This window comes from Sturnira hondurensis, unplaced genomic scaffold (genome assembly GCF_014824575.4).
Source record: "Sturnira hondurensis isolate 20B ecotype Veracruz unplaced genomic scaffold, ASM1482457v3 Scaffold0008196, whole genome shotgun sequence".
Taxonomy (NCBI): domain Eukaryota; kingdom Metazoa; phylum Chordata; class Mammalia; order Chiroptera; family Phyllostomidae; genus Sturnira; species Sturnira hondurensis.
The window spans coordinates 20,547,985-20,574,987 of NW_028080827.1; the positions used below are offsets into that span (position 1 = coordinate 20,547,985).

A 27,003-nucleotide genomic window follows, 5' to 3' on the forward strand; every position below is an offset into this window, starting at 1 on the left:
ATTATGTTACAAGAGAGGAATTTAGGGCCAAGGACCCAGCACTTTTTGAGCCAGCGGTAAATGAAGCAAGTGACAAATAGGCTAGTCTGGTTGCCTAAGTGACAAGCTACTGGAACTGCTTGGTGTCACGCGATGGATAAGCCTTGCAGTCTGGTGTCCTCAGCAAGAATGTTCAGGGATATTCGGGGCCCTGCCTCGTCAACATGTAGTACTAGACCTTGTTATTAATGCCTTTATAAAGAAGCAGAGATATTGCCATATCATCAGATCATCATTTTGTTTTCATGTTTTAATATGACTGGTTTTTTTATGGTCCTACATATTTTATTATATGCATATAAACACCTTATTCTGAGAAGGGGTTGGTAGGCTTAATCAGACTGCCAAAGGGGACCATGGCATAAATAAGGTCAACAAGCTGCAGATTTTAAAAAAATATTTTCACCAAGAGGTATTGATATAAAAAGAAAGTTTCATACAACTCTATTACTCAGGAAAGCCTCTCAGAGCGCTCTGTGTCTGGAGGGCAGAGTGGGAAGGGTCCTGGCACCAACCCTGGGAGACAAGGTCCTGAGTCCCAGTGGCATGAACCCCAGCTGGTTAAACTCTTTGTACAGGGTTTGCCTCCCCTGTAACATGAGACCCCTGTTAACTCACTCACAGGCTCAAAACAGAAAGTATGAAGTGCATGCTCACATATTGCCGATGGAGTGGAAATAATGTATTTTCTGGAGAGTCATTTGGCTCTATGTACTCAAAAATATTCAAACCCTTCAAGCTAGTAATTCTATTACTAGAAGTTTATCATTTAAGATCTTCTACTAAGAAGATCTTAATTATATGGAGAGACAAAAATGTAAGTAAAAAGATGTTCATGGCAGTATTATTTATAATAGTAACATTTTTGTAAATATCTTAAATGTCCAACAGTTAGGGCATGGCTACAGAAATTGTGGCACATCTGTGTTGAAAATTCAGTCATGTTAAACTGTTATGCCGGAATGGTTGATAACGTTAGACAATGCCAATGATTTTATGCTAAATGACAAAAAAGACATAAAACTATTTATGTTGTAAGCCTTCACTTTTTTTTAATGAAGTACATCTATATGTGGGCTTAGAAAGACTAGTTGGAAATTTACTGAAAATGTTATTGCTTTGTAGTAAGAGAATCAAATTAATTTAAAAAGCAACTCAAATTTAAAGCTGTGTGAACATGCTGCACAAATGTGCAATGTTATTAATGTTTTTCTGGGGCAGCAGAAGCATCGTTGGATTCGTGTGTAAATCAGTACAAATAGGCTGTGGCCACCTCCTAAAGGCCCATTGCTTAACAAAGGGACCGTCGGCTGTCCTGCCTTCCTTCTGCAAGGAAGACAAACTGGTCCTCCAGCCACTGTGCTCTGTGCTCCTGCAGTGGGCACACCCCCCCTTGCTGGCTCCTGTCCCTTCCCCCTGCTCACCCAGCGGCTCACCCAGCTCTAACCCCTATTTGTTTTTCTTCTTCCCCTCCACCCACCACCTAGCCCTTCTTCTCCAGGTACCTGCCTGTCTGGTCTTGTCTCCCGGCTGAATCATGCCTCAGAAATGGGAAAGGCCTCAAGGCCAGGGCCTGTGTTGGAAAGCTCAGGTCCACTTTGAATGTTCCAGCAGTGCCCATATTGAGGGTTTTGCTGCAGATTTGGGGCTAGAGGGTTGGCGTGGGTGGTGCCATGTTTGTGGGCTTCTGGGTCTTGGCCCCGATGGAAAGCTGAAGCCATAGGGCCAGACACAGGTGAGGAAAAAGTTACCCCTTTTGGAATGATTTGAGGGCATCCTGTGGTCTCCTACCCCCCAGGGATCTCTGGTGCTAACTCACTCTCCTCCGACCCTGAGATCTCCTCCATTAGAGAAGGTTCCTGTTAAAATGTACATGGTTCATCTGGGGCAGTAAGAATCCCTAATGTTACGACTGAGGTTCTGGAATTGGCCAGGGCCTAGTTAGATTTGGATCCCAGCTCCACTACTTTTTGGGGGTGTCACTTGATGTCTCTGAGCCTTGGTCTCCTCATCTGTAAATGAGGGCAAAAAGCACTTATATATACCAAACACATGACAGGCACAGTCCTAGGTGCCTTCTTCATATTAACTCATTTGAATTACACAACAACCTCATTAAGCATGTGCTGTTAGCATCATGGCCATTTCACAGATGAGGAAAACGAGGCCCAGGGTGGTTAATTCATTTGCTCAAGGTCTCACAGGGTAAGCACTAGGGTGAACCTGGGCAGTATGGCTCCAGAGTCTATATTTTTAACACTCATGCTAAAGAGCTTTGCTGTAAGAAGTACCTATGTTTTATTAGGAGCTTACTTTGTGCCAAACACTGTGCTCCATGCTGTACAGGAATTTCTTGTTTGTTCATCCCAACACCTGGATGAGGCAGGGACATTATTACATGTTAACATCGACGTGGCAGGACAGCCCACTGTCCCTCTGTTAAGAGATGGGCCTTTAGGAGGTTGCCACAGCCTAGAAGAGCTAAGATATGTCCATAAATAACTGTGACTCACGGTAGAATCAGAGCCTAATGGAGCTGGAAGAGAGCTTAGAGATTATCTGGTTTACACTCATTTCTATGTCAGATGACAGAACTTGTTTGCTTTGCTTATTCCCATAGGGTTTGGGGTATGACCTAGTGAGGGAATGATTACAATAACCACCACTTACTGAGTTGCTTGCTCTGTGTGTATGTGTGTGTGTCTCATTCAAACCTCACAACAACCAGATGGGAGAAGCACTATTGTTATTCTCAATTCACAGATAAGGAGACAGATGTAGAGAAGTTAAATAAACAACTTGTCCTGAGTTAGGCAGCTGGCAAATGGAGGGGCATGGGTGCCGGCAGAGGGGGTTCCAGAGCTTGGGCGCTGAACCTCCGTGGTCTGTGCCTTCCCGGGTGCATTCGGTGGTTAAGAAACCTAGAAGGAGGGGGCTGGAATAGATGGAGTGGAAAGTGCTTTGTAGACTGTAAAGTGCTGACCAGACATGAGTTGTTATTAGAATGAGGTAAGGGTCCTAAGAGAGATGTCAAGTGGTATAGAGCGCAGGGCAAAATCAAGGATGACCTCTAGGATGAAATGGCATGGGCTTTGGATTTGGACCTGTGTTCCTGTGTAGGGATGTGGAACGTCTGATGTGTGTGTGTGTGTGTGGGGGGGGTGGTGGTGGGGAAGGGTTTCCTCCGGCCCAGGGGTGTCAAACTCATTTTAACCAGGGGCCATATCGGCTTGGCAGTTGCCTTCAAAGGGCCGAAATAATTTTAGGATTGGGTAAATGTAACTACTCCTTAACTGTTAAGGAGTTGAAATTACATATGGCCCTTTGAAGGCAACCACAAAGATGATGTGGCTCCCAGTGAAATGAGTTTGACACCCCTGCTCTTGCCCTTCCCCATTAGCACAGATGGTGGCCAGATTAGCTAATTGGCGCCTGGGCCCAGGTGAAGTGATCGGGGCCATGGAAAGTCTCGGGGACCTCCAGCCAAGATCCTAGCTACAGAGCAGGTTGGGTGGGGTGACAAGAAAACAAATTCTGAGATGTTCTAAATTACATTACAGCAGCCTGGAGAGAGAGAAAGAGATAGCAGTTAGTCTGTTAATCCCTGGGGTCTGGCTGACAAAGGCTGCTCACACTCTTGAGTATTTGTTGGAATTTGTTGAATTAACTTCCAGGTGGCTATTTCCCAATTGTCTGAAAGACAAAAGCCAGGCGCCATTGAAGCCCAGGAGCCTCTGCTTCTTCCTTACACCTGAATTTCCCATACTATTGCCCATGACCAGTCCAGAGCTGGTCCTCTTATCTGTAGCCCACGCAAATTCTTTCAAAACAACATCATTCTTCCCCAAAACATGTCCTGGTCTTCTCCATCTCACGCTGCTGCTGGTGGTGTAGACTTCATGCCCCAGGGTATGGTCCTTTTTCTGGCTCAGGAAATCCTTTTTTTTTTTAAGCTTTTAGCCATGGAAGTTAAGTTTTTTGTTTACCATGGGGATAAAAGGAGGCACAGAGGGCTGGTAGTAGGGACGGGGCGGGGGTCAGACTGCGTGAGCCCAAATCCTGGTATTCTACCGTGCTCTAGGTACAAGGCCATGGGCAAACTACAGAACATCTCTACCCAGCTTTCTCATCTGAAGAATGGGAAATCAATGATACTGGTATGTCGTTCAGAGTTTTGTGTGTAAAGTGTTTACTATGATGCCTGGCATACAGTAAGCACTCAGTGAGAGCCAGCCATTTTTATTTCTGTTATGATCCCAGGGTCCTCAACTGGCACCAGGACTCAGGGAGAAGTGGGGTTGAAAGAAATTAGACAGCACTGACTATCTGTCCCCCTCCCACACCGCAGGTTTTGTTTTTGACAGTCATAAGGTGTGCCTTTCAGGGAGAGGCAAGGATTGGGAGGAAGAGGAGGTGAGGCCAATGGGCCACGAGTCCCCTGAAATTGGGCTGATAGAGAGTGGTCATCAGTGGTTTCTTGGCTGTCATACTCACTGCTTTCTGACATCCTTCTCTGTAGCTCTCTTGGAACTTCTGTCTTGTGAATGGCCCCCTCGGTCACTTGCATGCTATGGATTTAATCTCCAGTCCCAGAGGCAGACTCATTCCTGCAGGTTAATGTTGCCACAGAAAGATGACTCCTTCCCAGGACCAGGCTGGGTAAAAGAGTGTGCATGTTGCCATTACACCAGCCCTGCAAGGGAAGTATTTTATTAACTCCAGTGCACAGATGAAGAAACTGGCCCAAGGCCATAGCCAGCCCATAGAGAAGGGTATCCAACTCAGATCTGTTCAACACCAAGGGTCATCTGCTCTCATTAAAGTATGTGGGAGGATTATAGGACTAAACAATGATCTTTCTGGTGTTCGAAAATGACATCTTGCATGCACTTTACATAACACCTGGGAAACTCCATTGACTCAGAGCTGTAAGGCTAGGCCTACCTGGCTTGCTACAAGAAATACTCAGTGGAGGGTTCAACTAATTCTGCTGGACTTCCCAATCTCCAGGAGCAAAGCACTGAAGACTAGTTCTGTTTTGGTCTGAGTGGGAGGTTACAATTTTTTTGTTATCCACAAATTAATCTCCATCAGGATATAGTTACTTTTAGTTATACTTAACTATTATTCATTTTCTCAGTAGCTTTCTGTCAAGGGGGAGGGGAATAGGTCAGAAGCACAAGGAGCTATTTCTCAGCTCCAGCCTTTGGGAAAGCAGCCTTGTCCTGTTTACACATTCTCTTCAGATTTGCACAACCTGGTCACAGACATATCACCTGCCAAGCCCAGGTAAATACAGGCAACCAAATACTCTAAAATCAGCCAGTGCTATTGAGCAACCAAAGGATCCTAGAACCCCCCATACCAGACAACTATAATAAATATTGAAAAAAAGAGCAGTTCAAGGTTTCTGACCTTGGGCTGCTGGAGCAGAAGTACTCTTACCTGGAGGAGGAGGAGGAGGAGTGCAGGTTCTGAGGCTTCCTCTGGCATGACTCTGGGTCCATTTACTCCACCAGCACCTACCCAGTTACACCCTGAATTGAGGTGTCGGCACTAGTGTGAATCCTAGTTTATCTCACAAGGGTGAGAGGAGGAAGAAGTAAGTCTCTTATTCAGCAATGAATAGCTGGATGAATCAGGTATCTTTCAGAAAACAAAACTGAAGGGAAGGGGGGAGCCTGTGGGTCACCTTCAAAAAGTCAGCTGGAAGAAGACATGCAGGGGAAAAGGCTGTGTGTGTGTGTGTGTGTGTGGTGTGTAGAGACAGACAGACAGAGAGATAGAGATAGAGAGGGAGAGGGAGATGAAGGATGAGGCTTGGTTGCTCTAGAGAGACAGGGAAGGAAATCAGTTGGAAGACAGCTTCCAGGTCACACGTTTGCATGTATCACTGCCAAGTCTCCAGAGGCCAAAATGCCTGGGTCACAACTGGATTTTCTTTTAACCCTGAAGTCCCGGGATAAAACCAACCAGCTTCCACCTCTTTTCCACCAGCTGTTTCAGACACTCTACCAACTCACTTTCAGCCCTCATTTCCAATATTGTTTTTGTTTAACATGTTGAGGGGGTGAAGGACAAAGTTTGTGAAGGGGTCTGCAAATAGGTAAAGTCGAGTTGCAGAATGGAGAGGAGAGTTTGAGAAGGGGTCCAAACTCCCACCGACAGCTCTGCAACTGAGCTGAAGCTTCACCAACTAAGATTAAAATAATGGGGTTTGAATAAAATAATTTATTTGAAAGTAAACTCTAGTAAACTTGAGCCTAGCCTGCTCCCTTGGAACCAAAGAAATATATTTGCTCTTTCTATATGGTAGATATTGTCCTTGGGTGGGGGATGAGGATGGCGAGGGTGTAGGGGGAGGAGGAAGTAACTTGCATTTTGAGCTTGTACTTGTTACTATGCCAGGAGCTTCATCACCACCACTTCTATCATCCTAGTCCAAGACCTTTTCTCCCAAATGGACTACCTGCTTCTATTCTTGCCTCCCAGAGTACACTCTCCACACAGTTGCGAGAGTGATCTTTTTAAAAACCTAAATTTATCTCATCACTCTCCTGTTTAAAACTCTTCAAATGACCCCTCACGCTTTGGGAGTACTTTAATAGTAATTTATATACTTTACCATGGGTTGTTAGGCCCTAACATGATCTGCGCTCTGCTCAGATGGCCCACTCTGCTGCAGCCACACTGACCCATGTTTCTAAGCTCATCAAGACTTTTGGGCCTCAGAGCTTTTGTACTAGTTATTCTGTTGGCCTACAATACACTCAGTTCTTGTTACCCGTCCTGGAGGTCTTGACTGATCACCCACACTAAATTAGCCCCCCTCCATTGCTCCATTTCATTTGTTTCATAGCAAATGGTAATAACACTCAACCAGCATTGTCCATCATTTGTTTACTTGTTTATTGTGTTTTCCCCACAACACAGGGGTCTGAAAGGGAAGGCACTGTATCTATCTGGTCTATCACTGAATGCCTCGTGCCAAGCACAGCCTGGCATGTAGTAGACCTCTTGCATTCGTTGGATAAATGATCTTTTCAAATCCTAACAATCTAGTGAGTAATGGACAAAACGGAAGTTCTGTCAGGCTTAGGATCAGAGTTCTGGTCTCTCTGAACAGTGATGTCCCCTTCCTTCCCAGGACACCTCGTCTTTTTTTCACCGGAAGCAGTTCCCGTTCTCCCAGGACCTTTCTCATAAATTTCATCCACTTTTCCAGGGATGGTGGGGTGGAACTCCAGTCCCTTCTCAGCCTAGTGCAGCGGCCCTCGAAGTCTTTCCACGTTTTGGAAGCTCAAAGAAGCTGCTTTTTCCCAAATATGGACCTTGCTGGGTGCCCACAACCCTCTTCCAGAGCCCCCAATCAAGGACAGAGTGGCGGGGGATGGGGATGGGTCCCTGGGTGTGTGCTCACACAGTCTACACCAAAATGGGGCGGGCCCTGTAGCCCACCGGTATCAACAGGTCAGTGTCCTCAGTCAGTCTCAGTCCCTGGCTAGGGATCCCCCAGGAACGTGTTGGGGCGAGGGGCAGGCGTCGGGTGTCAAGGGCAGTGAGGACATCCAGGCCCCGGTTGGGGATGGGCGAACTTCGCGCAGCAGAACCTTTCTTCACCGGGGCTTCGTTTCCCAGCCGGGCGGCTTTGGAAGAGACACCCCACTTTAACCGTCCCTCCCGCTCGCACCCGCCCCCTCCCGGCCCAGTCTTGAGAGGCTCGGCTTCTTCGCCGCCGGAGGTCGGAGCTGCTGCCGCGCTAGCGTTCCGCATCGCTTCAGGGGCCTCCCGGGCGCGGAGCTCCGAAGCCATCGACAGCCCCTGGCACTTCTGAGCTCCAGTGGGCGAACTCCTGCGTGTTTCATCCACCCGGGGAGGTCGGAGAGCAGAGGTGGAGGTAGTTTCAGGCCTCGGGCCTGGCGGGCCGGGTTGGTGAGACGCGCCCCGCATTAGCTGTACGGGGTGCCCGCGGCTCTCTTGGGACCTCACCAGCGACCCGTAGCTCTGACACGCGCTTATCTCAGCCCGCGGGAAGGACGGGTCCGGCGTGAGGCCTGGGGCGGCGGCCACCATGGAGATCATCTCGGCCCAGGGCCTGTGCCAGGGGCCTTGGGGGCGGCCCTGACCGGCCTCCTCCCTGCTGGTGCTGGGTCGCGGACGTGCCTCCCGCGGCAGTCCGCCACCTCTGCCTCTCCGCCCTCCCCGGGCCGCGCTACTGCCTGGGCGCGGCGGCGGCGGCGCCCTGTTGAATGGGCTGTGAGGGCCCAGGTTTGTAGCGCTGGCGAACGCGGCCTCCGGGGGCGCAAGGCAGCAGCAGCGGTGGCGACCAAACGGGTGTTGGAGTTGGCGGCGGCCATGGAGGGCCTGGCTGGCTATGTATACAAGGCGGCCAGCGAGGGCAAGGTGCTGACTCTAGCCGCCTTGCTCCTCAACCGGTCTGAAAGCGACATCCGCTATCTGCTCGGCTACGTGAGCCAGCAGGGAGGGCAGCGCTCTACGCCCCTTATCATCGCAGCCCGCAATGGCCACGCCAAGGTGGTGCGCTTGCTGTTAGAACATTACCGGGTGCAGACTCAGCAGACTGGCACCGTCCGCTTCGACGGGTAGGTACATCCCAACTCTAACTTCCTGTTCCATTCGCGCCGACCTACCACTTCATGGGGTCCTCCCCTCTCTCACTGTCTTCATGGAGGTATCACTTACCCCTTTTTGTACCTCCTCCTGCCCCATTAATGCCCACCTCATCTTCCAGGGCTAACACTCCATCCCCTGATTTGCTGCTCGTTCTCATTGGCCCTAACATTTTGCCCCTTTAGAGATAAATAGCCACACCCTCTGTCTTGATGCTTAGTAGTTATTCTCTAGATAGTCTGAGCAAGCAGAATGACGGAGGTGGCTGCCTTTTCAGATTTTACCTTTATTAGCACTGAGGTTGTAACTGAGATCAGAAATTAACGAGGTCAGCAGTTAACACTGAAGACCTCTGATGAGTGATTTGGCCAACCAGTTTTTACTCCTTCGAGTTAGTGGTCTGATAAAGCCCTCCGTGGTTTGCTGGAGCCTTAATGTCAAAATAAGCCCCTAGAACCAGCAGCAGCCAGACAACCCCAGATAGGACTCTGAATCTCCCATATTGCTGGGGGTAGATATACTGGCTGCAAAAATGGCACTGCACTGGATATAGATGATACGATTGTTGAATTACATGTTATCCTGTGATATTGTGGGGAAGCTTGCTAATTTACTGTTTTCATGGTGGGGAGTTCAAAAATTTATATTGTCATACTTAAAATTTGCCTTTTGGGTTTAATTGTACATTTTGGGGGGTGTGATAATATTGAACACAGAATTGTCAGGTTTGACATTCTTGTTTCTGTGCTGGGTGATTACAAAGTGTTTTACAGATTACAACATAATGATTTTGTTCCATTGATTTTATTTGTTTTTGTTTATTTGTACTAGTACATTTTCTTTGGAGGTGGATATGGTCCAGGCATAAAGATGCATAGCTCTAGTTCTGGTAATTGAAAACTGCTTGGTTAAAACCTGATTAAAAATCACTTTTTGAAGATGACTAGAGCATTGTTGAATTTTGATTCTTTTTCTTCTGTTTCAGATGAGAGGGAATTATTTTAGGGTATTACATTTTAATGAAATGATGGCCCACGGGTGGTGGTTAATCTCCCCTAACACCTCTGTAGACATTAAGGGGATGTTTTTTTTTTTCGTGTTGACCAAAGATGGCAACCTGATTCATTTGCTTCCTGTACGTACTGGCTTCAGTGTCCTTTCTGTAGCTCCCTGCAGTCCCCTGTGTGGGAACTCCCTATAGCTCCCTGCCCTCCCCAGGAGTGAAGAAGAAAGGCCCCTGAACTTCCAGCACCTTTCCAATTGTATGGGCACATGCATCCACTGACACACGAATCTGCAAAAACAGCCCTTGGGAACAGTGCTGCTAATGAGCTGGTTAAGACCTATTTGGATGAGGGAAGTTTACTGGAGAGAAAACAGTTTTCTAAAGAATTTGGAAAGGCTTTGTTTGTATTGCTGTCTTTTTTAACCATCAAAGACAAAGATAGTTTGAGATGGCAGTTAAAAGAACCTGTAATGACTAGAAATTGAACCTGTACAGTAGTGGCTTACCCTGCACTAATCTGCACTGGCCTGTGAAATTAAGGGATTCAGTAAGCAAACATTTATTGAACACCTACTATGTGCAAGGCTCTGTGGTGTTAATTGGGTAGGCAGAGATGAATAACATTGTCCCCACTGTGGAGGAAGACAGTGTAGTGGGAGGGGCAGAGAAATAGATCTGTCAGTGAGTAATTGCAGATGTCATGCCACTTAGGTTTCTAGAAACCTTTGAACTACCAAGGGAAACAGGAAGAAGCCTGGGAGAATCAGGGAAGGCTTCACAGCCAGGTGATGTTTGAGCTGAGTCTTAAAAGGATTGTAGGAAGTGAAGAAGAGGGTCTGCAGCATAGCACACTTGCAGTGACAAGTGTTTCAGTGCCCTTGCAGGAAGGGATACAAGCGGGTGAAATTAGGCAGAGACTGTGGGGTGGAGGTGGAGGCCAGACTTCCGTGGTCCTTGTATAAAGTAACAAGAGTCAGACTGTGAGATTGAAGTTGCAACCGTTTCTATCTGCGATTTCGTCTGACCCTTCTTGAATCTGTCTTTTTTCATTTATGGATCATTACAATTATGAATTTATTAGCTGCTATGTTAAAATAGTTTAGTATTTATTTTATTTATTAAATGCCTATGGTGAGCCTAACCCTGTGTCACATTCTGTGAAGATATAGAAAAAATGTCAAGTTCCTACTTTTGAGGAGCTTACTAATTGACAGAGGAGAATTGAAGTTCATAGCCACCTTTCTGCCCACTCATATGACTCTGTGAGATTATTTTGCAGTTTATCCCAGTCATTCTGGCATTTTAGAACTAGATAAAGAGAGGGTATTGTAAATGTGATGATTTCACTTGGCATTCATTCCATACATTGTGAAAATGTTAGCCTGAGTGAAGTGTTCACAATATAAAGCTCACTTACCCCTTGGGGGCTGGCTTTTGAGGTACTTAGCCAACCCACCATTTTCATTAATTTCTTTATTAGCCTATTTTATTTTCATTTTTTTCTATACCCGAGGATATGGTTTTTACTGATTTTAGAGAGCGAGGAAGGTGTGGGGGGAGAGGGAGAGGGAGAAAGAGGCAGAAATATTGCTGGGAGAGAGAAACATCATTTGCCTCCTGCACATACCCCAACTGGGGATCAAACCTACAACCCAGGAATGTGCCCTGACTGGGGATCAAACCTGCAACCCCTTAATGTCTGGGACAATGCTCCAACCAGCTGAGCCATCCAGCCAGGGCTATGTTATGTTTTAAAATTGAATTTATTGAGGTGACATTGGTTAATAAAATTATGTAGGTTTCAGGAGTACAGTTCTATAATACATCATGTGTATATTGTATTGTGTGTTCACCACCCCAAATCAAGTCTCCTTCTGTCTCCATTTATCCACCCTTTACCCTCTTCTACCTCCCGCTCACCCCTTTTGCTCTGGTAATCACCATACTGTTGATACTGTTGTCTTTGTCTGTGAGGTTCCCCTCTCACTCCTGCCCCTTAGTCCCTTCATCTTTTTCACCTGTGGTACATTTACAGGATGGAATACTGCTCAGCTGTTTAAAAAAAAAGAAAATCTTACTGCTCACAACAACATGGATGGACCTGGAGAATATTATATTATGCCAAGTGAAATAAGCTAGTCAGAGAAAGACAAGTACCTATGATTTCACTTATGTGTGGAATCTAATGAACAAAATAGAAACAGACTTACAGAGACAGAGAACAGACTGCCAGCTGTCCAAGGGAAGGGGGTGGGGCTAGATGAAAAAGGTGAAGAGTAATCCAAAGCCCCATTTTAGATTCCATTGGCACTTGAGACCCATGGCCAGTTGGGGACAAACAGGTTCTCTGTACTTGCTAATATAGATGAGTGTTTCCTGACTTTTAGTTAATTGTGTACCATCTTCACAATTTTTTGCCAAATTGTTCACCACCTATCCTATTAGTTGCCTAATATTTAAAAAAGTCTTACTTCTTAACTTTATACCAAGCAACAGTATCTGTGTAATTATGGGTTTGATATAGAATGTGTTTTCTGTGTGTGTATGTGTGTGTGAGAGACATAAATAGAAAAAGTGTGTGTTTTGCCTAAAAACTTCTATAATACCTCAGGAAACAAAAATGGATTGATTCGTAATACAGTTTCAGGGGGAACGGACCACCCACCCAGATTAAGCTCCACAATGATACTTGAGACTCCTTGTTTGTATTTTTAGAAGCATATTTTTGATATTATTTTACTTATGGCTTAATATGTGAAGATTAAAATGACATTGATGAGTAGGAATGACAGAACCTTCAGTTGGAGAATGGGAAGATGTTAAGAATGTTGTAGAAATGGAATAGAACAAAGGTTAGGAGTCACGTGACCATGGAATTTTGTGCTGGCTTGAGTTCTCTGGGCCTCACGCTCTGTGCCAAAATTTGTGGGGACCTTTATACTATATTGGTACTAGCAGAGGTTTGCCAACATGGGTGGGAAGAGGAACAGGACCTCTGGGAATTCTGCGGCTTTTTGTTGAGTGTTCTTACCTTATTTTAGTCCTTATCCAAGGATATATTTATTGATTTTAGAGTGAGGAGAGAGGGGGAGAAAGAGAGAGAGGGAGAGAGAAAGACAGAGAAAGAGAAAAAGAGAAAGAAAGAAAAGGAAAGAAAGGGAGAGAGAAACACATTGACTGTGCCTCCTGTATGCACCTGGAATGCCCTGACCAGAGATCGAACCTGCAACCTAGGTATGTCCCCTGACCTGGGATTGAGTGTGCAACCTTTTGGTGTACAGACATGCTCCAATCAGCTGAGTCACCTGGCCAGGGCAGTGCTCTTACTTTTAAAGTCAGTGCCACTACTAATACTTTCAGTGAACATCCAGGTAGAGGGAAGGCATGAGAGTTGCATCATTTGACATCATTTAGAAAGTCATTGCTAGTATGTATTTCCAGGAACTATATTTGATCTTATGAATGATTTTAAGGACTTTGGTTAAAATAAAGTGCTGATTATTTACATTGAATAAATTTTTATTACCATTTTAAATACTTGAACCAAAATACTTCAATTTTTATTTCAAATTGAACCAAAAAATAGTTGAGCTTAGTTTTGCGAACAGCAATGTTTTTATATTGTGAAGTGTTTCCATCATCTGATACACACATTTTGTTTAAAAAGGTGAATGAATATCAGATCATAGTTTCTTGATTGTTTAAGATGAAATAATAGAGTGTTTGCATTTCAATTTTGGACTGAGTCTAGAAGGATCATAGTTTTATATAGCATTTCTCCTGTAGATACTAACTAAATGTTGCATTGATTTTACTAAATTTTTATTTTGTTTAAGGTTGTATATGCTTATGATTTTAGCTGAATTTTATGAATAAAGAAATGTCAGCTGTTAGGATTGTAATTCTCTTTAGTCTATTTAATATATTTGTTTAGATGTAGAAATTAAAAATTTACTACAGCTAATGTTTCTGAAGGACTCATTTCATAATACATTGCAGTGATTTTTTGAAGCATAAACTATTTAAACAATTGTAATTGCCTCAGTGAAAATAGGTACTGGAAACTTTTTAAAGGTGTTTGTCACAAAAAATGTGGAAAAATGGAAATTATTAGGCTATACCAGGGAAAGTATTAAACTATTACAAAAACCAAGTGAAGTATATACTTGTAATTTAATTTTACTCTTACATCATTTTTGGAAATTTGAGATCGGAAAATAATCAATTTTTTCTCTCTTTTAATCTTTATTTTTTTATTTTAAAATATTTAATTATTTTTTTTAGAGAGTGGTGAAGGGAGAGAGAGAAACATGAGTGTGTGATTGCCTGTCTGTGAGGCCCATCCTTGTGGTTGCGTGTGTCAGTTGTGTTATTTAATGCTTTGTAGTAGTCCATTGTGTGAATACATGGCATTTTGTCCTGTTGATGAGTATTTCAGTTATTTCTCATGTGTGGTTGTTTTGGATAAAGCTGCTGTGAACATTTCTGTATAGGTTTTCTGGTGGGCATTTGCATTGTTTTCTCTTCAGTATATACCAAGTATGGAGTTGCTGGCCATAGGATGGGTGTACGTTTGATAGTTACTGCCCAAGTGGCTGAACCAAATTACATTTCTCCGAGCAGTTTTCACCAGCAGTGAGAGTTTGTGTTGCTCCACATCCTGGCCAACACTTCGTATTGTCACATCAGTTCTCACTAATATTAACTATTCTGGTGGGTGTGTATTGGAAACTCCTGGTTTTAATTAGCATTCCCCTGAAATTATCTTGAATGTTTTTTCATGTGTTTGTCGTGTGATATCTTCTTTTATGAAGTGTCTTGTTCAGTCTTTTTACCCATTTTTGATTGGATTGTTTGCCTTTTTCTCGTTGGTTCGTCAGATACATCTAACACAAATGTGTTCTCCCAGTGAGTGGATTTCCTGTTTTATTTCTTTACAATGTCTTTTGATGAGAAGTTTTTAATTTTAATGTAGTCTAATGAATCAAATTTTTTCTTTTATGGTTATTGCTATTTTTGCATTCTGTTTAAGAATTTGTCATCAACCTTGAGGTTATGAAGATAGTGGGGTTTTTTGAAACTTTTATTTTGCTTTTCATATTATAGGTTTATGCTACTTCCATAATTTTTGTGTATAGTGTGAGGTGCAGTAAGAGTCCGGGTTAATTTTTTCTCCCATACAGGCATCTAGTTCCTTTAGCACCATTTGTCAAAAAGACCATACTTTGTACCTGAATTTCCCTGGAGCAGTTGTCATAAGTCAAGTAACTGTGTGTACAAATCTGTTTCTGGAATTTTTGTTTGTCTGGTCTATCCTTGTGCTATGACACACTATCTTTTTTTTTTTTTAAGATTTTATTTATTTACTTTCAGAGAGGAGAAGGGAGGGAGAAAGGGAGAGAAACATCAGTGTGTGAGAGAGATTGGTTGCCCCTCATAAAGCCCTCAACCAGTGACCTGGCCTGCAATCCAGGCATGTGCCATGACTGGGAATTGAACCGGCAGCCTTTCAGTTCACAGGCTGGTCCTCAATCCATTGAGCCACATAAGCCAAGGTCACTATTGTAATTACTATAGTTTGTTCTCCTATTTTATTTTTCTTTCAAGACTATCCTGGCTGTATTAAGTCCTTTGCATTTCTATATACATTTTAGAATTGGTTCTCAGTTTCTACACACATGTGGGTGCATGTATAGGTGGGCACACAGTGTACCTGCTTGGATTTTGATTTCGATTGCATAAATCTGTAGATCATTTGGGGGGAGAATTGACATAGTGTTAAGACACTATTAAGTCTTCTAAACCATGAATGTGGAATATTTCTCCATTTACTTAGGTCTTCTTTAATTTCTCTTAGGAATGTTTGTAGTTTTCAATTTGGGAATCTTACACATTTTTTGTTAGACTTGTTACTGGATATTCTTCTGGGGTCTGGTATGCTTTTTGACAGTGAAAGAAACATTTTTGAACCCTGTGTATAAAAATGACAATAAAAATGTAATAAATGAATTTTAATTAAACTGAATTGTTTGCAAAAGATACAGTTGGTAACCACTATAACACATCATGGATGTAATATCTTATTTTTCTTATTCTCTCTGTGGTTTTAAAAATTAACAGTTAAATAACATTTCAAAAACAGTTTAAAAGGAGATTTCAGAAGGCTTCTAATTTTTTTGAGGTTTCTCTCAGCATTCAAAAAGTACAAATATTAAGTGTGCAGTTAGGTTGAGTTTTTTTCCCCCCTAAATATCCACCCAGGTGGCTAGTACCTAGATCATGATATAGGATATTTTCAGTAGTTTTAAGCCTCTTCCTAGTCAGACCTACATCCTGTCCCATAGGTAATGCCATAGATAACTGTTCCTGAGAAGGCTTTGCTTACAGACATTTTGTGTTATTACTTAAAGCTGAAGAAGTAAACTGATTTTGAATGATTATAAAGTGGTTTTTTTATTTTCAGTAGAAATAATAGGTGGTGGTCTTGTCTGGGTATTGTTAATTGGGGTTAAACCATGATATTTATACAGTTTTATGTTTATATTTATATAGGGGGACTGTACTCTCTTTCACTTCTTGGGAGTGTAATATGACCTGTGTCATGTGGTGAGAAACTGACCACTCAGGTGTTTAATAATAAATTGCTCTAGTGCATGTTGCTTTTGATTGATCTTTTTCTTTAACATGTTCAAGTATGTATATTTATTTTGGTGCTTCTAGCACAGCAGATTTAAGTATCTCTAGCAAAAATCTGTTTTTAGGATTGAGGGTCAGTAATAGATTGAAGTGTCGGGAAACTGAGGTTGGGGACAATTTGAATTGGAAAGGTGGGTAAGATTGGCTTCCTAGCAAGCTAATTTTATTTCTTAAATCATCACCCAAGGATATGTTTATTACTTTCAGAGAGAGAGGTAGGGAGGGAGAGAAACAAACATCAGTGCGAGAGAAACATTGATTGGTTGCCTCCCATCCTGGCTGGGGATCGAACCCACAACCTAGGTATGTGCCCTGACCTGGAATCAAAACCATAACCTTTTGGTGTACGGGACGACCTCCAACCAACTGAACCACCAGGTCAGGGCACAAGCTAATTTGATACAAGTAGTGAAAGTAGCACGTATTAGACACTTAGTAGGTGAGTGGTGACTGTGAAGCTGCTGAGTCCGGTCATAGACCAAAGGTCAGGGAGGGTGCCTACTTGGTTTTTGGAAAGTACTGGTTGTTTACTGCTGTTAGTATTTTTCCCCCAATGGCTTAGTCAGGGAACATACATAGACACGATATGGACACACGTATACATATGTGTTTTTTCAACTTTTAAATTGGAGTATAACATACAGAGACAAGTGCACTAATTAAAAGTGCATGTTTGTTTAACAAAGTCCCCTTTGTGCTTCCTGCCATTCACTACCTCCCTCTAAATGTAACCAGCATCCTGCCTTCTAACGCTTCGGGTAGATATGTAAATTCAGTAATATAATACGTTCTGTGTTCTCTTGACTTCTTGTGCTCAGCATCATGCTTATGTGATCCATCCATATTGTTGTAGGAGCAGTAATTGTTTCATCCTCTTTGCTGTGGTAAAGTGTAGTATTTGCTTAGCTTAGATAATCTTAGGGCAAAGTTATCTGCTTAAACACTTTTCTCCGTAAAGCAGTTTCTAACACAATGTTACCGTAGGGATGGGGTGGCTTTCTTACTGACCTGCTGAGAGAAACTGGTACCTGGGGGGTGCCGGTAATGAGGAACGTGCTGTGCTCTTAAGCACCTGTGCATCAGTTTGCTGGTAAAGAAGTCACCTCCATACGTTTCCTCTATCTGAAGTTTGTTTACTTTTGCTAGTATATATACTTCAGTAATAATAGTAATAGCGCCCTGGCTGGTGTAGCTCAGTGGATTGAGCTCAGGCCTGCAAACCAAGCAACCGTGGTTCCATTCCCAGTCAGGGCACAGGCCTGGGTTGCAGGCCAGTTCCCAGTAGGGGATGCTCGAGAAGCAACCATACATTGATATTTCTCTCCCTCTCTTCTTCCCTTCCCCTCTAAGGATAAATAAATAAACTCTTCAAAAAAAATAGGAATAGCTAATGTTTCCTGAGCTCATACTAGGTACAAGTACTATGTACTTGGAATACCCGGTTTTATTTTCACCAAAAATAATGTTGTATTAATATTCTGTAGATTGAGGCTTTGGTTAGTACTAATGAATACATTCTGTACATTTACGTTAGGGTATGTGGCCTCCACCTTCTAACTCTTTGTTCTTTTCATGGATAATAGGTATGTCATTGATGGCGCCACTGCTCTTTGGTGTGCAGCGGGGGCGGGACATTTTGAAGTCGTTAAGCTTCTAGTCAGTCATGGAGCCAACGTGAACCACACTACAGTAACTAACTCGACCCCTCTGCGGGCAGCATGCTTCGATGGCAGGTTGGACATTGTGAAGTACTTGGTTGAAAATAATGCCAATATAAGCATTGCCAACAAGTATGACAACACCTGCCTAATGATTGCAGCATATAAGGGACACACTGATGTGGTCAGATACCTTTTAGAACAACGTGCTGATCCCAATGCCAAAGCACATTGTGGAGCCACGGCATTGCACTTCGCAGCCGAAGCGGGGCACATAGACATTGTGAAAGAGCTGATAAAGTGGCGTGCTGCCATAGTCGTGAACGGCCATGGGATGACACCACTCAAAGTAGCTGCTGAGAGCTGCAAAGCCGATGTCGTCGAACTGTTGCTCTCTCACGCTGATTGTGACCGAAGAAGTCGGATCGAAGCTTTGGAACTCTTGGGTGCCTCCTTTGCAAATGACCGTGAGAACTATGACATCACAAAAACGTACCACTATTTATATTTAGCCATGTTGGAAAGGTTTCAAGATCGTAATAACATTCTTGAGAAAGAGGTCCTCCCACCAATCCATGCTTATGGGAATAGAACTGAATGTAGAAATCCTCAGGAACTGGAATCCATTCGGCAAGACAGAGATGCTCTTCATATGGAAGGCCTTATAGTTCGGGAACGGATTTTAGGTGCTGACAATATTGATGTTTCCCATCCTATCATTTACAGGGGAGCTGTTTATGCTGATAACATGGAATTCGAACAGTGTATCAAGTTGTGGCTTCATGCTCTGCACCTCAGACAGAAAGGTAACAGGAACACCCACAAAGATCTTCTTCGATTTGCTCAAGTTTTCTCACAGATGATACATTTGAATGAAACTGTGAAAGCGCCAGATATAGAATGTGTTTTGAGGTGCAGTGTTTTGGAAATAGAACAAAGTATGAACAGAGTAAGAAATATTTCAGATGCAGATGTCCACAATGCTATGGACAATTACGAATGTAATCTGTACACCTTCCTGTATTTAGTGTGCATCTCCACCAAAACACAGTGCAGTGAAGAAGATCAGTGCAAAATCAACAAGCAGATCTACAACCTGATTCACCTGGATCCCAGAACTCGGGAAGGTTTCACCTTGCTGCATCTAGCTGTCAATTCGAACACGCCCGTTGATGATTTCCACACCAATGACGTCTGCAGCTTTCCAAATGCGCTCGTCACCAAGCTCCTGCTAGACTGTGGTGCTGAGGTGAATGCTGTGGACAATGAAGGGAACAGCGCCCTTCATATTATCGTCCAGTATAACAGGCCCATCAGTGACTTTTTGACCTTGCACTCTATCATCATTAGCTTAGTTGAAGCTGGCGCTCACACTGACATGACAAATAAACAGAATAAGACTCCACTAGACAAAAGTACAACTGGGGTATCTGAAATACTACTCAAAACTCAAATGAAGATGAGTCTCAAGTGCCTGGCTGCCCGAGCAGTTCGGGCTAATGACATTAACTACCAAGACCAGATCCCCAGAACTCTTGAAGAATTTGTTGGATTTCATTAAGTGACTGGATATGTAAAATTGTTTAATGTGGTGCTAAAAAGTAAAGAACTTTAATCACAGACAATAGAATTATGTGTTCATAAATTCTACTTTTCTTTCCACTACCCTTTCTCCCCATCCTTCCTTAGTTTTGTATTTGGTCTTCTTGCCTCATATGGTAATTGATTTCAAATACACTTTAAACAAAGCCACATTGTTTAGGTATAACTAATCTAAGGTGTATGAATATTGGTCGGTCACTTGACTATTTTTTCAGGAATGAATATAAAGTGTTTTTTATGTAGCAACATTATGATTTGAAGTTATGTTGAAAAAAACTGCCTACAAAAGTATTTCTGTTAAGCCTTTGTCAGCATGTTATACTTGCAGCAGTTTTGAGGATTTCATGAAGAAAAACAACTAAAAATGAACATTAATGTGATAAACAGGTGTTCTGCACATGCCAAACTGCTGTGGGTAGTTTTCTCTCTTCCAATAATCATGTGATACAGCACATTATAACATCAGGAGGGCTAGAAATTATATAGCTGTGGATTAATCTAAAATGTGCTAATTTAATCATAGGTACAAATTTATAAAGTTAAATCTATTGAAATTGTTGCATTATGCTGGGTGGTATATACCAAGTAGTAAAATCTTAAAATAACTTTTCAGAGGATACTGATGGACTATTTGCCTTTAGGCTTTGAATTCTAAAATTCTTTGAAGTCTCTGTTTTAATGTAGTGTATCTAAATTGTAGCAGTCTGCATTTGACTCAACTCACAAACATGTAAAAATTATGAATGCTGTGTTTTCTTATGAAACAAATTGTCACATATAGTTACACATTCTGTCATTTTTTCTCTCTTTCCTCCTGTGTGGTATCTTAAAATTTGGAAACTACTTTTCCAGAGGGCATTATTTGTGCCTCCCTAATAAGGTGTGTATGACAGATAAAAGGAACCAGGATATTTTTAATTTTTTTCACTTTCTTTACTTAGTCATTATAAGAAGTAGAAAAATAATCACTAGTATGATATAGGAAATTAAATATTTTTGATGATGAAAATAATTTGCAATGCCACTTTGAGAGATAATTTTTGTCTGAGAGCTGCAAATTTTTCAACCATAAAATGTCACTTATCCCGACAGGCTGTACAGAGGTCTTTATGTTTTTGTTTTTGTTTTTTGTTTTGTTTTAATGGCAACATTTTAAATGTAAGACTAGAAGAGTATTCTGTGATTATCTTTTAAGCATCACAGAAATTCAAGTAAAGCATACACACCTATTTTTATTGATGTTAAAATGATAAAATTAGCTATATCTGTATTTTTCTCTCTAGTGCCAAATGAATGCCTTAGCTACTCATAGTGCATGGTACTGTAAGTAAAGACCTACAGCTTTCTTTTTTCGTTCATGAAAAGAATTATAATGATGTAGCAACATCAGATATAAACTTAAAACCTGTAAGGTTTCAATTAACATTTTGTGTATGGGTATTGTTTTGTGAAGTGTAAGAGGAAGGTTGCAGTTGGATCAATATAAACATAATGACCAAGCCAAAATTAGCACCTAGGGCCTTAAATAAAGTAGAGATACCCCACAAAATGTAATACTTTGAAGGGTGGGAGGGAATGAAAGGGGGAACTTTAAAAACTTTTTCCCCCAAGAATGCAAATATTTTACAGCTACTGTAGTTAGAGTTTGTGCGTCTTCTTGCTTTGGTTAGGATGTTTTGATGGTGAACTCTGTCATGGTGATGTATTTCTGTTTTTCTAACCTGAGATTTTTGCAAGGAAGGTTTTTAGGATGGTTTAAAGGGAGGTATTTGAATGAACCCTAATTTGAAAATTACTGGCCTTGATCCTTCTGGTGGGTGTCAAGGAAGTACTGTACCTTGCTTTTGGCAACTCTAATGGACTAAAAGAAAATGCACGTCATCAAGGTGAGTGAATCATGCCTTTCTACAGCTCAGATTAGACCCTGCATTCTTCAAATTTCAAGGCCTGCTTATTTGACAGTCTGAGGAATGGCTACCATACTTGGTATTAAGTTGGTTTCATTAATAATGTATATGGTTTTTATATACCCAAACTTAAAATATCATATAAAATTGCATGTTTTAAAAACCATTTCATCCCTTTGGCTACCCAGACCAATACCATTTTGGATATTGTTTATTTGTAAAGTGAGGATAATGATTATATGTACATATTTAGACATCAAAATCTAACGGCACAGTGTCTTTGAGAAGGGTGAACTGATTGCTGGAGAAAGTCAAACTGCTGATTGAAATGCTGACAAAGCTGGAGAAAATTTGAAGACAGTGGAATAATCTATGAACTCTGCTAATGGTAACTGAGTTTTTTTTTTTTTTTTGAACTATAGTGGAGAAGTACGTTGTGCACTATATTGCTAAGGATCTGATTCTGTCTTGTAAAATAAATTCAAATATGTATTGTGAAACACCTGTATAAAACCATTTTTGAAACAAGTGATCTACATGCCTGTTTTTTTTATTTGTTTTTGATAGAAGTATTTAAACATATGTTTGGCCAAACCGTTCCCAAGCTTAAGTTGTGTCTTTAAATTTTTGTTTAAGGGAAATCAATAGGTAAGAAAGGTGATCGTTGTATCTCAGCTCTGAGAACTCCAGGCTGTCTCCATTTTCCAGCCACTTTTGTCATTTTGCATTTCTTATTGATAGGATTCAGCTCTGGATTGTAAGTCTTCCTTGATAACATTACAAATTCAACCAAAACTCCTCTGTCTTACTCAGTAGTTGTGAATGAATGCCTGGGCAAACCATGTAAAACTGAGCTTGATTTTGTGCTTTTAATAGAGTTGCTAAAATTGAGTTCTTGAGTTTAGGTAACTATTTAACTCAAGGAACGGCGGCAGATCTATTCCCTGAATCGGTGAAGAAGGGAGATGCGTTTGATGGAAGAACTCCGGCACACGTCGTTTTCTCTGCCTACCCCGATTGCTTGAGTAGGCCGCAGTCCAGCTAACTACCGGAAGGTTCTTTGCTGTGGGAACTTGAAACAAAGCAAGCAAGCAAGCTTTGTCTTGCTTATTTGTGGGAAGGGTTTTATTTCATGATATTAATCTTGATTAATAACTGGTAATTATGAGAAACTTAGGTGTGATCGCACCGTGTGAAGTAAAATATGATTTGGGGGCAGTGGGTCCCTGAATAACTGCATTGGGTGAGTGATTTTGAAATTAAAACCCCAAGGGAACACCCTGTCTCCAGTCTCCACCGCAGCTTCTTTGTGGGCAGGACCATTGGGATTGTTCCAGCCAAGCGTTTCTGGTTTGGAGTGGGGCAGGCAGGGTAAGGCGTGAGTTGCTGGACCTTGGATCACAGTTTGCTGGTTTTAGAAGCAGCCAGTGATTAAACTAGTGAGTAGATGGATAAAAGTATAAACGACTTGTTTTTATGGTAGGTTTTCTGTAAAAATCGTAAATGTTCCTTTTCAGGCTAGCCAGATGTACCAATGTACAGATGACATTCTATTTTTCCTCACTGACTATACTATAACATTAAAATGCGTTAGAGAAATTTAAACTCTGCCTTTTGCTCTCTGACAAGTTAGTTACTACTAGTTCATAAAATTTTAAGCTGTGTTCTTCTGTGAAAATGCACAGCTGTGCTCTGGATACCCTCTCTGGAAAGCAGAAAGCTCCTAATTATGAGTGGCACGTTGCAGGGCTTTCTCATATGGTTCTGGCGGATTTGCCCACGTCTTCAGATGGGTTGGGTTTTATCGCATCCCCACCCCCAAATATGGGATCTGAAATAAATACTACACCAATAGTGGTGATAGATACATTAATTTTTATAACTGTAAAGTAAATGTGGTCTTTAGTCCTAGGTTTGTGGTGTGTTCATTTGTGTTAATGTGTAGGGAAGGGACATTATCTTGATGGTTATGGGGAGTGTATCTTGATGTGTGTGCAGGGGTGAGTATTGCTAAATCATTAACAGCTTTTCATTTAGGGGTGAGTCACGTGATGAATGGCCTAATCAGAAAAACGAAGGAGCGAAGATTCAAGCTTTGCCAAATGATGAAGTGAACAAGGTTTTGTATGTTTTTTATCAGGTGTTGTAAAATTTGTGCATGGCTTTTTTTCATTGTTGTTGCTTAGTAACTGTAGAGGAGAAAATGTGACGGGGGAAAAAACCCCTCAGCTTTGCTAACCAATCTTCTCAAAGGTGCATAGTTGGGGAGGGAGATCTGACTGGCCTAACGTGTTGAAAGAGTCCATCCTTTACAATATTCACCCCATCCTGCAATCTTCCATGTAGAGGAACTAAATGGTTGTATTCTAGTAATTCACTGTGATTTATAACGAACCAGTGATGTTATTCTATTGTGCACTTTTGTCAAACCATCTACGTGACTTTAATAAACTTAGTAAACTTGCTGACTGCACCAGAGATCTGTTAGTGATTTATATATTGCATGACATTTTCTGTTTGAGTTTGACATGTAGAATCATTTTTAATTTCATGGCAATTGGCAGTCCTAATAGCTCAGCTAATTTGAAACTAACAGAATTGCTATGTAAAAGGAAAAATGGTGTTTGTGTTCAGTAAATGTTTTAAAAAAATGCCTTGAAGTTTGTGTCTTTATTGTTCAGTGTGCCTTAGTTGAGATGATGTTTTGTTGAATTGATTTGGAAAAAAGTTGTCAAAAGTTACACATGTGCATGGGGAAAATACTCAAAGAGTAAAGAAAACTTCAAATGGTAAAAGAGAAAGATGGAAGGAAAAAGACAAGTCCCTTCCCGTCTCTGTTTCCCAGTTGGACTCTTCAGAGGGCGGGCACCATAACTAGTTTCCAGAGGAGCTGCCCAGGCCTTTTCTGTGTGTGTATGTACTTATTTTTTCATTCAAAAGTACAAATGGCTTTCACCTTTCCTTCACTATTCTGCATCTTATCTTTTTCATTTTATATGTCTTAGACATTTTTAAATTTTGGAATGTATAGATTAAAAAAAAACAAAGCTTAATAGCAATTAATTCTGTGGGTGGCCCTAAAATTTATTTAACCAGACTTTATTGTTGAATTTTTAGGTTTTCAGTTTATTTATATTCCAAATGATGCTTTAGTAGACACCCTAATACACCATATTAATAGAACAAGTTCATTACTAGCACTGGAACTTCTCGTTAGTTACTGTTTACAATCTTGATAGGAGTTATCAAATTGCCTTCTATCTCCCTATACCCTTATTGACATCAGCCAGTACCTAATCATTTAGTTTTTGCCAAGATGATTGATGAAAATGAGTACTTCATAGTTGAGATCTGTGTCTCTGTATTATGAATGAAGTCAACACTTTGATCTATAGTTACTGACCTTTTGTATTTCTTGGGTTTTGTCTTGGGTTGGGGTCTTTTTCTTGTTAGAAATTTTTTTGAGATTTAAGGAAATTTTTTTTAGACATGTCATAGTTTGTAGTTTGTGTTTTGACTTTAAATATAGTAGTTTTATAGCAGAAGTTGACATTTTTAATTAGAATGAGTTTTTTAAAATATTTTATTTATTTATTTTTAGAGAGAGGAGAAGGGAAGAAGAGTGGGAGAGAAACATCAGTATGTGGTTGCCTCTCATGTGTATCCTACTGGGGACCTGGCCTGCAACCCTGGCATGTGCCCTGACTGGGAATCGAACCAGTGACCCTTTGCTTCACAGGCCCATGCTCAATCCACTGAGCCAAACCAGCCAGGGCTGAGTAGTTGACATTTTTATATAGCCAAATTTATCTTTTTAAAAAAATAGATCTGAGTTTTGTATTTTGCTTATTGTAAGCTTGTCTCTGTTCCAAGACCATAAATCTTTTAATCTAGGGTTTCTTCTAGTCATTTAATGGCTTCTCCCTCCTATTTCCCTCTTCCTCCTTTTCTTCCTCCTCCTCCTTAGGTGGTTAACAAAGCTTGTTGGCAAGCGTAGACAAAATTGTATTTTCTAATTTGCCAGTGCTTTGTAAATTGGTTGTGCTTAGGCCATCCCAAGAGCGGGGGGTGGGGGTGGGGGTGGGACTTGCTCCTGCCTCAACGAGTGGGAAAAACTGCTGGGAATTAGCACTTACTACATGTCCACTGTTTATTGAGTACTATACCAGGGCTGCGTGTACACAGACAAGGAAGAAGGTTCCCGTCCTTGGTAAGCTCGTTGGCCTGCTCAATGCTCCTATTTGAAATCTGATTTTCTAGTTTTCAGGTTGTCATTTTTATTTCCCAAGCAAAATTTCATGATGTCACCTTTGACTTTGGCTTGGGACCACCTTCTGAAACATTTCTGAAAACAACATTTGAGTTGCTGCTTGTTTTCTTTAGTCCCCAGAAGAGAAGAACAAAGAACATGAAAGGCTAAGACAGGGTAGATCCATTAAGGAATGGTATCCCATCCTTTTTAAAAAGCAGTATTTTCCCGCTCATACCCTGCTGTAAGCCTCACGAGTTTGCTAGGTACATCTTAGCCTACCTCTCAGTGAGAAGTTTCAGAGCCTCGCTGCCAGGCGAACCCTCCGCACGCTAAACCAGCAGAGCTCTGTTCTGTTGCAGTTGCTGTTGTGGAACACGCTGTCCTACTTTAGTGTGGTGTCAAAGCTAATGGGATAGACAGTGGCACAGAAGCACTCTGCAGATTGTGATGGCGTCGATTAAGCTTGCCTGCCCTTGGAGAAGAGCCCAGTTGATGTTAATACTAATCTATGGATAATTTGTGGGATTTTTTAAAACTGGTAAGAAGTAGTGCAAAGTAAAGGGCTGCCATGAATTAGCTAAAAATAAAAACAAAGGGTAACATATCGTTGAATGAAAATGGGATCATTCACCACCGAAGAAGGCACATCTGGTGGTGAAGAGACCTGGCCGCTTTTCGTTTGGGGTGAGGTGTGGCTGCAGTGAGTCACCACGCTGGAAAAGGAGCGTGGGGAAGCCGGCTGTTTCTATTATTGGCTGCTTGGCGTCTTGGTACTTGAAGCCAGTGGGACTGACTCAAGTCTGGTGTCTTATTCTGGGTAAGTATTGACACTAAAAGTCTGGAGCACCAATGGAGATAGCAACTTGTAGCTTACCCAGAGAAGGGAAGGTAAGCTACAAGGGAAGGTCCTCTAGGGAAGGCAAGGTCCACACCTCCCGGGAGCTTCTCCACATTTGCCCGGGCAGAGTTATTCTCTGTTGTATTCAAGTTAGTACTTTGCCCATTCCATCTGATACCTGCCTTGGAGAGAAACACCGCCTTAACAAGGAGAACCCAGAAATTCCACTGTCTGCACTAGAAGGAGGTCCATTGGGTTTTTTTCTGGGGGTTTGCCCATAGCTGCCACCAAGATAGGACCCAGGGCAGCTAAGAAAGGCTGCAATGTTTCAGAAACTGACATTGACAATGAGAGAGTAACAGACTTTCATGGGT

The 27,003-nt window shown here is 41.9% G+C and overlaps 1 protein-coding gene across 1 annotated transcript; it reads left to right on the top strand.

Moving 5' to 3' along the window:
- The first annotated feature begins 7,747 nt into the window (after positions 1–7,747).
- Positions 7,748–24,190, top strand: FEM1B (fem-1 homolog B). The gene is made up of 2 exons (XM_037054223.1): positions 7,748–8,642; positions 17,956–24,190. Exons 1-2 carry the CDS (start codon positions 8,395–8,397, stop codon positions 19,589–19,591), a joined length of 1,884 nt encoding a protein of 627 aa, XP_036910118.1. The 5' UTR covers positions 7,748–8,394; the 3' UTR covers positions 19,592–24,190.
- Positions 24,191–27,003: the final 2,813 nt, after the last annotated feature.

Coding starts and splice junctions, on each gene's coding strand:
- FEM1B (XM_037054223.1), top strand. CDS start 8,395: ATGGAGGGCCTGGCTGGCTATGTATACAAGGCGGCCAGCGAGGGCAAG. Junction 8,643..17,955: donor GGCACCGTCCGCTTCGACGG/GTAGGTACATCC, acceptor CATGGATAATAG/GTATGTCATTGATGGCGCCA.